The sequence below is a fragment of the Lipophrys pholis genome (genome assembly GCF_963383615.2).
Source record: "Lipophrys pholis genome assembly, chromosome: 12".
Classification (NCBI taxonomy): Eukaryota; Metazoa; Chordata; class Actinopteri; order Blenniiformes; family Blenniidae; genus Lipophrys; species Lipophrys pholis.
This window is the reverse complement of record NC_137641.1, coordinates 6,632,543-6,647,072: the sequence shown is the minus strand read 5'-3', so window position 1 is coordinate 6,647,072 and position 14,530 is coordinate 6,632,543. Positions and strand designations below refer to the sequence as shown.

At 43.0% G+C, this 14,530-nt stretch overlaps 1 protein-coding gene across 1 annotated transcript in view; it reads left to right on the top strand.

Annotated features, from left to right (window-relative positions):
* The window catches only part of ythdc2 (YTH domain containing 2), a 46,943-nt gene extending 33,463 nt beyond the window's left edge, over positions 1-13,480 (top strand). Inside the window, exons 25-31 of the mRNA XM_080476975.1 lie at positions 2,210-2,301; positions 2,383-2,502; positions 2,579-2,727; positions 3,380-3,494; positions 4,765-4,971; positions 9,091-9,273; positions 12,852-13,480. Of these exons, the coding sequence (XP_080333101.1) occupies positions 2,210-2,301; positions 2,383-2,502; positions 2,579-2,727; positions 3,380-3,494; positions 4,765-4,971; positions 9,091-9,273; positions 12,852-12,923 (938 nt within the window). The 3' untranslated portion in view covers positions 12,924-13,480. The remainder of the gene's footprint in view (positions 1-2,209; positions 2,302-2,382; positions 2,503-2,578; positions 2,728-3,379; positions 3,495-4,764; positions 4,972-9,090; positions 9,274-12,851) is intronic.
* Positions 13,481-14,530: the final 1,050 nt, after the last annotated feature.

The following is a 14,530-nucleotide window of genomic DNA, read 5'->3' as shown; positions in this document are numbered from 1 at the left end:
TTAGAAAGCAAAACTCGACATCCCCTGATTCAATGTACCGTATTTTCACGACCAAAAGGCGCACCATACTAAAAGGCGCAGTCTCAGTTATGTGTGCCATTACTGCATTTAACACACACATAAGGCGCACCTGCTCATAGGGCGCGGGTTCCATGCCCACACTTCCCCCTTTAACGTTCTCATGGTGTCCGCATTACAACAACACACGCTCACAAGCATACAAGTGTGCGTATTTAAAAATAGAGCGGGAGCAAAACTGAGTTTGGTTGTGCTTTATTTAAGTATTGATTACAAAGTACTAACATTTTTTTTTACCTGTAATCGTCATCAATCAAACCCATCGAACTCCTCGTCCTCTGTTTCTGAATTGAACAGCTGCGCTAAATCTCCATCAAACATACCAGGTTCATTTTCTTCACTGTCAGTCACTTTCCGTGCCGTGCGGCTCCTTGGAAATGATGCCGGCTTTTGCGAAAGCTCGAACAACAGTGCCAGCAGACACGCTAGCCCAAGCATCTACAATCCATTTGCAAATTGTGGCGTAACTCGCCCGGCGCTGCCTTCCACTCTTAGTGAAACTGTGGTCTCCATCGGTCATCCATCGCTCCCACGCCGCTCGCAGCCTTACTTTGAACGGCCGGTTCACACCGATGTCCAGCGGAAATGTTCAATTTTCATTTCTTCTGCTAGCGTTACTGCTTTTAGTCGAATGGTGACCGTCGAAACGCTTCTCCCACTCGTTCTTTGTGCAATGATCCACTGCTCGAGTCTTTCCTCCAACTCGGGCCACCTCGCCTTATGTCCGCGGAAACTCAACTGCGTCTTCTTCACCTGTCGGAGCTCGTTTTCCAGCTTCCTCCACTTGCGAACCATCGATTCATTAATCTTAAATTCTCTCGCGGCTGCTCGATTTCCATGTTCCTCCGCGTAGCTGATGGCCTTCAGTTTAAACTGTGCTTCATAAGCGTGTCTCTTCGCCATTTTCAGGGTTGTCAAAACAACAATGTTCTGCATAACGCACATACCCGTTCATTTATATACAATCCACGCCCACACTTCCCCCTTTAACGTTCTCATGGTGTTCACTACTACGTCCGCTTTACAACAACAACACACACATAGGGCGCACTGCACCATAGGGCGCGCCGCACATTTTGAAGAAAATCTAAGACTTTTATGTGCGCCTTATAGTCGTGAAAATACGGTATGTAAACAGAATGCAAAGAGTTTCCGTAATTTTTTTTATTTTAATTTGCATGAATACAGTTCAAAGTGTAGAAAAGAAACACATCTCCAAATTAAATCACTACTGCTGCAGTAGATATGTCATAAATTTGCCTTGCAGATTCAGTGCACCCTACTACAATTACTGAAAAAGACTGCTTACGCAGCAGATAAGCTGTCGTTCCATGGGTGCTGCTGCAGCAAAGCAGATTGATGGATACAAACGTGAACGACAAGCCTCCTTTTCCCTCCACCCCCGGAAATTCAATCATCAGAAGTCAATCACAAGTAATAGAATTAACAAATCTTCATAGAAGTGAAACAGTTTTGTGTAATAATAATAATAATGGCTTGGATTTATATAGCGCTTTTTTTCGCACTGACTCAGAGTGCATACAGAGACCATTATTCATTCACACCAGTCCCACCAGTGATGGTAATCACAGGGCATGCTGACAGAGGCGTGGCTGCCATTTTGCCCCTCCGACCACCACCAACATTCATGCACCATTCATACCCATTCATACGAGGCAATGTTGGTAAAGTGCCTTGGACACAACGACAATGACTGTTTGATAGAGTGGGATTCGAACCGCCAACTCTACCGCCGAGCCACCATCGCCCATGTATAGCATCATGTTTAGCTCATCACCTCATGTGAATGCCCAGTAGTTACCGTGTCTTTAATGTCACGTGGCCGTCATACCAGGGTTTTCTTTAACCTGACCGAACATAACATGTGTAAGCACACAATGAATCCTCTCTGCAGCAGCCTTCATATCAAGCTTTAATAAGTTCATCTTAAGCCAATATACCATATTTGTTCAGATACTCCTGTACCGTAAAATGAGTGAAGCATTTGGCTTTGCCCATCAGTTTGTTGTGCTGATATTTCTTCGACCTTCTGACAAGATTTAATCTTGTGAAGTATTTACCTTATGTCTCATTAAAGTTTCAGTCCATAATCTCCATGTCGTGTGTTCAGACGGTTCACAGGAAGACATCAGTGACAGTGAAACGGAGGACCAAGCAGGAATCACTATAGACGAATGGCTCGTCTTCCAGCTGGACAAAGAGGTAATAAAAACACGGCTCAAACCCACGGACGTTGTGTTTCCTCAGCTTTCTGGCTTGATCATTCCCGGTGCTGTTTTTCAGGCTGCGGCTCTGGTGTCCAAGCTGAGGCAGAAGTGGTTCAATCTGTTCACCCGGAGGATCCGCTATCCCACAAAGCCCTGGTCTGAGCAGGACAAGGCCATTGTTCAGGCGCTGGTTTCTGTAGGTGTTATTCTTTCTGCTCACACGTGCGCCAGCTTTGCTTCATAACCAGACGTAAAGCACTGCACTCCTCTAGGTTCTCGGTGCACAGGAGAAGGCAGCAGGTCTGCTGCAGCCTGCCGGGATCGGTCAGGTTCCAAGGCCCATGATAGAGGAGGGATTGAGGAGCTCTGTGAAGAACTCCTGGAGCAGACCCAAACTACCCACCGACCTCAACAATCACAGGTATTTAATCACGTCACTTCAGGGTTTAGCCGAGGTATTCCTTACTGCAACGCTGGTTCACTTAACTGGATAAATCACCCTGGTAATTTCTAATAATAATCTTCCATCTGCTACACAAAGTGTGTCGACAAACTGGAGGGATTGTGTGCTCTTTAACAATATTAACAACATCATTGGATGATCCCACACCAACGGTAATGTAACAATGACGTGTGTGAGGCCTTCATGGAGCTTTGTTACAACGTGCAGCAGTCATAGTCTCTTAACAGTGCTTGCTTGTTACATTGGCTCCATGTTGCTGATAAAAACTTCAACTCACTGTTCTGAGGTCGGATCAGGACACCAACCATTCACCTCTTACCGACTTTCTGTTTTAATATTTGTTTGTTTGTTTTTTAGAGTTTTTACAGCAATAGAAAAGCAAAGCAAATAAAAACTCATGGAAAAATTAAACAATTAGAATAGAATAGTAGTGCTTAGGACCACCGTCTTTGCTTTTCATTGCTCTTTTCAGCCGCTCTGTTGGTAAGGTCTATGATCTAATCTAATGGTTGACAGTTGAATCTTGCAAGGCAGTTGTAATAGTCGGTGTGTATGTTTGTGATTGGGTAAATGTGTCTGATCGTGTAAAGTGTTTTATTGCTCTGCTCAGGCAATGCCAGACACCAGGGTCAGACATGTCTCAGGTCAGTGTCCGCAGCAGAGATGAAGCACCACCCTCCACCAGCCAGCTCCGTGAGAGTTCTTGGTCCCCCACATCTGTGAAGGTACTCACGGCTGTTTTCACACAGGCACATTTTTCATATTTGTCCCTACAAATCCTGATGTTAGTACATATATTTTTCAGCATGGGGAAACTCAGCCAAGACAGCACAGTATAGAAGTGACAAGTGAAAGTAACACAGTAAAGTTTTTCATAGCGGCAAAAGGCGTTTTATGTTTTTAAACTCTATAATTTTCCATCATTTGTTTATTGTTCAAGATTTGATTCAAGAATACTCCAGTATTGATGTGAATTTTCCTTCAAACAAACCACAAACTTGGTACCCTGATCCAGAAAATGTGAGCCTAAAATTCAGATCTGGACAACCCGAGTCATTATTTCATCTCAACTATTAGTTCACAAATCCATTTATATTATGCTGAAATCTAAAATACTGTCAAAAGCAGCTCCATTGGTGCATAGCCGTTAAAAGTACTTGGCCTCATTTATCATCAGTATATAGAAAAGGTTATTTTCTGTTTTACAAATAAAAAATGGACTGTGCCTACAAAAAACATCTGTGAGTGGTATGCACATCAGAAAGTCATCAATGTTATTAAATCCCACTTGTTCTGGGAGACTTCCTCCAAGATGGTGGACGATTTGGGTCACCTAATCTTCAGCCTGTCCGTGTAAAAACAAGCTCACTGGAACAGAATAACTTGAAAACATAAGTGGGAATGTCGAAGAACCACAAAGAACTTTGGAAAAAAACGGAGGCGCAGTCAACAGAGGAGGAGATACACAGTGAAGGCAACAAGAGTACACCTGGTCAAATGGAACACACTGAAACCATGAAGGCTATTGCCAGCATCGGCAGGGATATAAAACACCCCGAACAGGAATTTCAAAACAAACTTCAAACCTTTAAATAGGACATTAAAACGGAGATGAGTGAAGAAATCACCGCCCTCAAAGAAATAGGACTGTATTTCTTGGAAATAAAAGCCTTTTTTGTAGGTCTTGTGCAGTTTGCTTATTGAAAATAAAAAATGGGTGTAGTGGATGGGATAACCATATTCATTCATTGAGGATACAAACTATGGAGCACTCTTAGTTCTGGTTTTAAAAAAAGGTTTTGCAATTTTATTACAATATTGCCTTAATTACATTCAGAATTTCCAAAATTTATATGTTTTTGGTGGTTACAGGGCATCACCTGCCTCCCTTTAGTGTGCTTTTCGTCACCATGTGAGCAGAAAAAGATGGAGTGAAATTCAATGTGATTTTGTCAGTTTTCAACTGCTTTAGTGTTCCTCCTGTGGTTCCTGCAGGCGTTCCAGGCTGGGTACCCTCAGCAGGGCTTGCCTTCGGTCAGATACTTCATCATGAAGAGCAACTGCACCGGAAACATAGAGAAGTCTCAGCAGAGGGGGATCTGGTCCACTTCACCCAGCAATGAGGTCAAACTGACCAAGGCCTTCCATGACAACCACCTGGTCTTCCTCATCTTCTCTGTACAGGGTTCAGGACATTTCCAGGTAACACTGACCAATCAGAAACTCCTCATTGAACACAAGAGTCACAATTTACAGCTTCAGGCACATACAGTATAGAAATGAACATATATAATTATAAATAGGCATTCATCGGATTTTCAATGAATATCAGAACGTCATCTGCATATAAGCTAATTTGATTTTCAACAATACTAATTGTTATACCTGTCAGGTAATTGTCCTCCCTAATAGCCTGGGCAAGTGGCTCAATAAAGAAGTTAAAAAGTAAAGGGCTTAGCGGGTAACCTTGCCTGCACCCTCATTGTAATGTAATTCTGTTTGAAAGACCACCATTGACTTTAATCCTTGCTGTTGGAGACGAAAACAGCACTCTTATACTTTGCACCTATGTACTGCTTGATGTGTGTAGGTTTGTGTGTGTGTGTTCATGTGTAGTGAGGCGGGGGTGAGGAAGTGTGTGTGAGACGTGGGATGGAACTACAAAGAAAATGGCGGCTCATAATAGATTACTTTTCAAATGGAGGTTATCAAAGAGCAGGAAGGTTGTCCTGGGTCTCCACCATGTGTTGGGAGAACAATAGAAGATGGAAGCTAGTCTTTAGTGTCTGATCCCTGTGGTGTCTGTTAAAGGTCCATTTGTAGAATGAGTTCATGTGAATGCGATTTGCTTTGTAAAACGTCTGGAGTCGTCACATGGTGTTCAGTTACATGTGTGATGTTGTCTTTGATGTGATATATGTAGGGATTGTTTACAAGTTAGTAAAGCAAAGATTAGCATGCAGACCCTGTGTCTGTGTGGATTCTAGGACAACTCGTCCACAAAACTGCAACCCCAGACAACTCGTCCACGGACAGTACCCTCAGCGGACAGCACGCCATGATTCTTTGCGCCGTGAAAGAATCTTTCCACCTTGGGAGGCGGATTGAAAACTTTGCAGATACAGTGCATCAGAACACTGGTGTCGTGTAAACGGACCCCCCAAAAGTGAAGAAAGTTTTGCGGATACACTCTAATTCGTTGTGGTGTAAACGGGGCCTTGGTTTGATAGTGATAAGTGGATTGTAGTAGCCGTCTTTGCTGTTGTAGCAATTTTGCAATTTGCGGACGGCCCTGCACAGTTGTGTGGGCTGAACGGATAGAATTATTCCTTTTAAATCCATACCTAGCCGACTGTTGTCTAACTTTAGTAATTACATATGGAGATGTATCATTCATTATGTGTGCATTTTCTCTTTATGTCATTTCGTGTCTGTGTGAGAGAGTTTATTTGTCAGCCCAATTCGTATGATAGGGCTCTTTGTAAGTAAGTAAGTAAGGTTTATTTATAATGTGCTTTTCACAGATAAAAAATCACAAAGCGCCGTACATAAAAATGGGTGCAATAAAACAAATTTCATAAAATACAGTAAAAGTGAAAGAAAGATTTAGCTAAAAGCTTTCCTAAATAAAAATGTTTTCAAGTGCATTTAAAAAGAACTCGTGGAATCGAGCGTGTGGAGGGACAAGGATAAGTCGTTCCATAGCCTGGGGGCGACAGCCTGAAAGGACCGGTCCCCCCGGGTTTTAAAGGGTCTTTGGGACCTTCAGGAGACTCTGGTCTGAGGATCGGAGGTTGACCCTGAGGTGTAGGGGCACAGCAAGTCCACAATGTACTGAGGGGCCTGACCAAGCAGTGCCCGGAACGTGAGAATTAAGTTAATTCTAAATTTGACTGGGAGCCAATGAAGAATTGATGAAATGGGGGTGATGTGGGCTGTTCTGGGTGAACCTGGACAAAGTCTTGCAGCTGAGTTTTGTATGACCTGAAGTCTGCTGAGGACGGTCTTAATGAAGCAAGTGAATAACAGTGAATAATCATTTCAAGGTCTGGTTTTGACAGCATCCTCCTACTTTAGAGATATTTCTCAGGTGGTAAAAGCAGTTTTTGGTCAGCTGTCAAGAGAAACCCTCCAAAGACATGGCCTGATAAAACCTAACCCCGAGGTTCCTGAGGCTGGTTCTAACAGTCGAGCCCAGGGCACCAAGATGGTTTTTGATAAGGGGAATCTTTTTATCAGGGGCAATGATCAGGGTTTCTGTTTTGTCAGCATTTATCTGGAGGTAATTTGAAGAAAACCAGTTTTTAATACAGGCCACACACTCCAAAAACATAGACAAGACATGAAACTCTGAGTCATTGAAGGAGCAATACAACTGGATGTCATCAGCGTATAAGTGGTAGGACACATTTTTTAAAACCACCAATGAGACGACCAAGAGGCAATAGGTACAAAAGAAACAAAACAGGCCCCAGGACAGAGCCCTGAGCAACTCCACAGGACAGGCTGGACACGTCAGACAGTTTGTTGTTTCTGGTAACATTGAAAGTTCTTCCTTCTATGTATGAGGAGAACCACTGAAGGACAGACCCAGAAAAACCCAGCTCTGATTTCAGTCTGTTGATCAATATATTGTGGTCCACCGTATCAAAAGCAGATGTTAAGTCCAGCAAGACCAGGACAGTGAAGTGACCAGAGTCTGCAGCCATCATCACGTCATTTGAGACTTTTAATAGAGCGGTTTCAGTGGAGTGCATTTTACCAAAACATGATTGAAATTTGTCATAGGAATCATGCTGCTCCTAATATGAGGTTAACTGGGTTCACACTACTTTTTCCAAGAAAAAACGCAAGTTTTGATATTGGCCTGTAGTTTTTTGGCTCAATAGGATCAAGGTTTAGTTTTTTGAGAACAGGGTTCACCACAGCATGCTTAAAGGAGCCGGGGACCGAGCCAGACTCAAGTGAAAGGTTCATCAGTTTTATAACCCAAGGACCGACCACATCGAAAACATTTATGAACAGAGATGTGGTACAATGTCAGCAGGGCTTGATGAGGGATTCATCTTGTCCACTAAAATCCTGGCATCCTCTCGGCTGACAGGACTGAAGGACACAGGCACTTGAGGTGTTGAAGGGGCCACAAGATGTTCAACAGTGTCAAACTGAATTTTAGGATTTTTTTCTTACTATTTGAAATGAGGTTAGAGAAATGTGCTGAGCATATTGTAGCACCACGGTCATTTTTATGGCTCTTGGTCTCTGACTGGTTGGCCACCCCAGGTATAGGACACTTCAGAGATAATGCAATTGAAGTGTCTTACATTGAAATAGATTTGAAAAACTAAGAATAAAAGTTAAAAAGCATGTGTTAAAGATAAAAGGCAACATAAAACAGATCTTGTCTTTACTGGAAGGCAGCAGCAACAGAAGGCCTTCAGTCTGGTTTTAATAATTATGATCATAACTTTATTTAGATAAATTGTTTATACATTTTTACACTTTAAAATAAATTGGGGGGGAAATGCTCAAATCTAATAACATCAATTCAATATTAGAAGAGTGGGAGCTTTAAAGGTAGACTCTAATGAATGAAATTAGGACAGGACCGACATGCAAACAATTTTTTGAATGTAATAAATATATAAATATTTGGTACATGAAAACTTAAATCGGTTTCTCTGACTCTGGAGCAGCAAGCAGGTTTGATTGAAGATGGCCTGAAAGATGTGGATGGATCAGAACATCACAGAAGAATTCAGATGGATTTTATTCTATGATATTAAACTCGTGATTCCCAAAATGTCGTACATGAACTGCCAGCGGTATGTGAGCCTTGTGCTACATTGGGGCAATTCATATGTATTTTTTTTTTTAAATAAATGTATTTAAAAATATATAAGCTTAGCAAAATAATACAAAACTTGAATGAAAACATGACATTCATATTTAAAATGAGTATATAAGTAATAGGTCCATAGCTAATAGGTTATGCCTCCACTGCTGTATGTTCAGGTCAGACATAATGGTGGCGAGCCCATTATTATCTCAGCTGGGACAGTGTGAAACGTTTCACTGATCTAAACCATCCAGACATTTGTAGACCAGCAGTAATGTCTTGTGGTTTATTCTGTGTGTGCAGGAAGCTTTTCATAACCGTACCTGATAAAGGTACGTTGAACCTCTTAAGATATTAATCTCTCAGCCACTTGTAAGTCGATACGGGTTGTTTGTGAGAGGTAGCTTGTTCTTGGATCTTTTTTCACGGCCGGTAGGGATTGTCTGACTCTCCGTCCTTTGTGTGCTCTGTGTTGTCCTCAGGGCTTCGCTCACATGACGTCAGAGATCAGTCAGGAAGGATTCCAGGACTGGGGCCTGGGCGGACTCGGAGGGGTTTTCACCGTGAAGTGGATCCACAAGGATAAGCTCCCCTTCCACTCCACCCAGCACATCCTCAACCCGTGGAACGAGAACAAGAGTGTGCAGATCAGCAGGGACGGACAGGTGCTTCATCACAGTGTCGTCTACATCTTTACAGACCTCAATCACTTTCACGGTGTACAACTTGCTTTCTTGTGTACATTAAATCCATCAATCAATTTTATTGTCATTGCAACAAGACCAACAGAATTTCTTTCAAGCTTGGGGAAAATAGACGACGAGAGGCGAGGAGAGGAGTAAAAAAGCAGATTCCAAACTGTGCTCTATTTGCAGCCAGCAGCTGGGGGAAGGGGGGTGGGAGCATACAGCCTCTCGTAGGAGCGCAGCTCACCTTCTCCAGCTGCCTCTGGGGGGGGGGGGGGGGGGCAAACGGAGGCGGTAAAGCAGTACCGTTTGCTTCTCTCTACAGTGTCAGTCCGGCGTCTGGTGTCGTGAGACGGCCTTGATAGTTCTGGTCAGAGACAAGTTCCCAGTGGGGCGGGTGTGAGGGGACATCAGGGAAGGACAGAGCCTCCGTTACAACATCCACAACCAGGAGAAATAGAAAAACAATCCAGCCTGTCTGGACGTCTGAGGGAATCAGAATGTAGATAAGATTTGTTTTCAGTCAGGACGTCTTCAGCTTTCTCTCGTCCTTCTCGGTCTCTGGTCTTCTTGCTGCTCCAAATCGGTGGCCATTTGTTAAGCGTCCCAGCAGAGCTCTGTAATTCTCCAAGTTGGTTTCCATTCCGCGTAAACATTCAAAAGTTGCGTCTTCCTTACTCTTGAGTTCATTTATCGCACGAGTCTGAGCGTTCAAAGCCCTGCAGTCCCCCAGTGACGATTGGCAGCCTTCCCAATGCAGCTGCCAGCGTCTTCTCCACTTTGCGATAGGTCAGAAAGCCGCCAGCTCCACTCAGCAGCATTCCTGTTATCATGAATCCAATTATGTAGAGATCCTCCAGCTGTCTCAGGAGTCCAGCCTGCATCCTGCAGCAGACGTTCCATCAGGGCATGTGGGCTGTCTCTTGCCCAAAAAATGTGGTCGATTGCAATGAGAGACCAGCTGAGTAGTTCCATGGTTTCGGTTCGGATAGGGGTGTAAAGAAAGGCTCTTGTTAGATTCCGACACGAGACGGTACAAGACAAGGACACATAAATAGAGACAATATAACTTTGTGAACTTACAGTTAAATTCACTTTATTACGGAGCAATAAGAGGACCAGTTTGCCTTCTTCTTCTACTCTGAACAAAAATATAAATGCAACACTTTTGTTTTACCTGGATCGGCGTATACGACAACATGTTCACACATCCATTAATGAGCAGTGGACCATCATTCCACAGGCCACAGTCAATAACCTTATCAACTCTGTGAGAGAAATGTTCATGACACAACTGGTGGCCAGACCACATACTGACTGGCTTTCTGATCCCCACAATATAGTAAAGCTGCATTTTTCAGAGTGTCCTTCCTTTTATTGTGGCCAGCCGAAGACACGCCTGTGCAACAATACTGTTGTATAATCAGCATCTTGTTTTGACACACCTGTGAGGTGGAGGGATTATCTCGCCAAATGAGAAGAGCTCACGAACACAGATTTAGACAAACTTGTGAACAATATTTGAAAGAAATTGACCTTTTTGTATTCATAGAAAAAGTCTTGGATCTTTGAGTTCAGCTTGTAAAACAATGGGAGCTAAAATGAAGGTGTTGCGTTTATATTTTTGTATGATGTACCACAGCATACTGAGGATTATATAAGTAGTTTCAAATGCTCAGCTTTTCAACTATGGAGGCCAGCATGTCAGGTAGTCGCTTTAACAAACTTTGTCTCATTATTGTACAAAAGGAACACACAGACTCTGATTCTCTAAAGTAACACATGATCTGAGTGTACCTGTTAAAAGAAATGTAACCAATCACTCCTGTCATAGTCCGAGGTGGACGAGCAGAACTTTTTGTGAATTTGTTCCTCAGCTTTAAGCTAACAATGAGCCATCATAGTTTTCTCCTGACAAATACAGTATTTTATCATGACTGTGTCTCATTAGAAGAACCTGACCGGCCTGCTCAGAGCCCACACAGTGATCAACACCATCACCAGTAATCACACAGTGATCAACACCAGTAATCACACAGTGATCAACACCATCACCAGTAATCACACAGTGATCAACACCAGTAATCACACAGTGATCAATACCAGTAATCACACAGTGATCAACACCATCACCAGTAATCACACAGTGATCAACACCAGTAATCACACAGTGATCAACACCAGTAATCACACAGTGATCAACACCAGTAATCACACAGTGATCAACACCATCACCAGTAATCACACAGTGATCAACACCATCACCAGTAATCACACAGTGATTAGCAGAATTAATTGTCTCTTTTATGAAACAATTTAATTGAGATTACTGCATTAGAGGAGACAAATTATAGTCTCTTTGCTGTCTCCATGGTAGCAAGACCAGAGTCCTGTACTACGAAGCTGGATTTTCTCTTATCCAGATAACTTCAAGGATTAACTCTGGTTTTCTGTACTACGACATTCGCTCACTTCTCACCAGGATAAATCACCATGGTAACTGACGCTGAATGTCGAACCTGCTCCGGAGCAGGACATGTTCTCGATAAGAAGTCAGAGCTCCGCCTCCTGACCAATCAGATCTCTAGGAAAATGCCCCGCTCATTCTTAAATGATGATGGTTGGTGAGCAGGTTCAGCGCTGAGCTGCAGCGGAGAGGAGATGGGAAAGTAATTTAGAGTAATCTTTTTGACATAATAAAATAAATCCTGGTCTCTGAGGCTTTGAAGGATGTTTTTGTTCTTGACTTGTTCCAAGTCTGTTAGGTTAATGATCACAACTGACAGAACTGCAGAAACATGAATTTATGGAACCAGAACTACTCCTGTTGTCACGGTGATGAATTAATATTCCAATACTAGAGAAACTCAGCCTCTAAACAACTGGATGTAAAATGTAAACTAAAAGAAGAGCAGTGAGGAAGCTCTGCCTGGAACCTTTCTGCAGGAATAATCACAGTGATCACAGTGACGTCCGTTTATATTGTCTCATGAATTAATCTGCTATAATCTCACTAAGTCAGCATTAACGAGTCAGGAATGTTCTGGCTTTGGCTGCAGCAGCAGTGTTGCTTTGAGCTGCTGGATGTGTTTTAATTCTTAATTTTCTCTGAGAATATCTGATCCTTCAGTAAATATGTAAACTGCTCTGCAGAGTTTCTCCGTGTGTGTGATAGGTCAGACGCTACAAGCTCCGCCCCTTTCATGTGAACGTGCACACGTAGTTCTGGGTTGAACCAGCGAGTCGATAACCTGCTTCGTAGTAACGGTGATCAGGATTGCGTATGTCTGGATCAGTCAACCAGGAAACAGAGAGAGATCCTGGATATGTTGATCACGATTCGTAGTTCAGGCCTCTGGTGGTTTGTTCTTTGACCTCCTAATCACAGTGAGAATATCCATTGTGTACAGTTTACATGTTCCTCCTGTGCTCTGCCAGTTTAAACACACAAACCAAAAACATTCTGAAGTGGGTGTGCATGCATCTCCTAGCCAGAAACACAAGTGTGTGACATAGTTTGAAATGTTTTTTTGGCTGAATCGTTTGTTTTTTTGCAGGAGTTGGAGCCACAGGCGGGAAGCCAGCTGCTGCTGATGTGGGAGGGGATCTCTGGAGCTCTTACTCAGTAGGAGAAACTCTCTGCTGTAACTCTGTACAGGCTGCATCCACACAGAGACACATTTATGTGTGTATCAGTTGAGCCTAGGCTTGACCTCCAAGTTGGACTTCGACCGTGCTCTCCACCATCAGCTGGGAGAAGTGGCTTGACATTTGTTCAAAGAAGAAAAGTTTACTTTTGTAGTTTGTCCTGAGTAAGCATATGGCCTGGATCAACGTTCCACACAAAGTTCTGGTCACACACTCGTCTCTTCTCAGAATTTATGGATTGCAGTTTGTGAAAGTTCTTTCTGGTTGTTTAGTTTCTGTGTTTAAAGTCCTGACAGGCTGAAAGTCATTAATAGGAGCATCTCTACATTAAATCTCCAAAGACGATGTGCTCCTCCTCCATTAAATCTGCCCACATACAAAGTGCCTCAGACACTACAGGGCACCATCTCACTCTGGTAATGGGACTGATTTGGGTTCAATGTTTAAATATTTGAGAACATGAAGAGTTCATTTTTGCACCTGTTTGAGGCTGACCTCAGTGTGACTGTGTTAAAATAAATTTTAGTTGAAAACTGTTGACTGTGTGGTGTTATCATCTTTCTGCAGCAATAACTTGAATCAAGCTTTTCCAGTGGAAACAGATCAGGGGCTCTTATGGCCCAGCTCTGCTAAAGAAGGACGTAGGAAGTAACAAGCACCGGGTGAGTTTGGGTGAAGTGAGGGGTTTTATTAGTAGTTCTCAGGTTTACAATAATCAATCAGAAACCCAAGACACAATAACGATCCGACAAAGGATAAAACAAAGGAGGGCCAAACAGGTAAAGACAAATACCAACTGTACAATGTTGTATTTTACCGGCAGCTTCTTCACTAGAAGGCCGTAAACTAAAGTTTCAACTCACACAAATTTACTAAACACGGGCGGCTAAAAGGAAACAAACAAAATACCTAAGTAACTCAAAACAAAACAGCTGGTTCCGTCACCAAACTGCTGGACGATGAGTCCTGATGACCAAAGTTAAACTAAGATGCAATGATTCAAAGGTTGGTGTGGAGCCGAGTTCCAGAGATCACACACTAGTCCAAACACACACCAAGGTTCTCTGGGCAGACTGAGCGGACACCTCCCTCATCAGCCGCCATGCGGAGTCTGCTGGAGCTGGTTAAATAGCCTCAGCTGGTGGGCGGAGCTAAGCCAATCAGCCCTCATCCTCCAATCAGAGTGCTTCACATCAGGACAGGAGGAGGAGGAAGTCGGTAAGGGTACCTCATGTCAAACAACACACACACACACAAAGAAGCTGAGGCGAGGCCATACAGCCTGTGGGATGCAACAGGCTCATTTTTAAAATGTTGCGTAGGATCCATATCCATAATGAAAGTGTACGTACGCCCAAAAGCTTCAAGTGGCGTGCGCCAAAGAGTAATCTGATTTATAAAACCATCCGTACACACACCTGCATACACTTTTCCCTGCATAAATCACACTGCAGGCTCAGCTGTTTGGGATTATGTGGATCAATAAGTCTGGTATGTAATGACATTAAATCTATGAGCTGAATCTGACTTCAATTCACCACCTCACTCTGCGCTGCCGGTTTACCCAAAATGTTAAGGCACACATTTT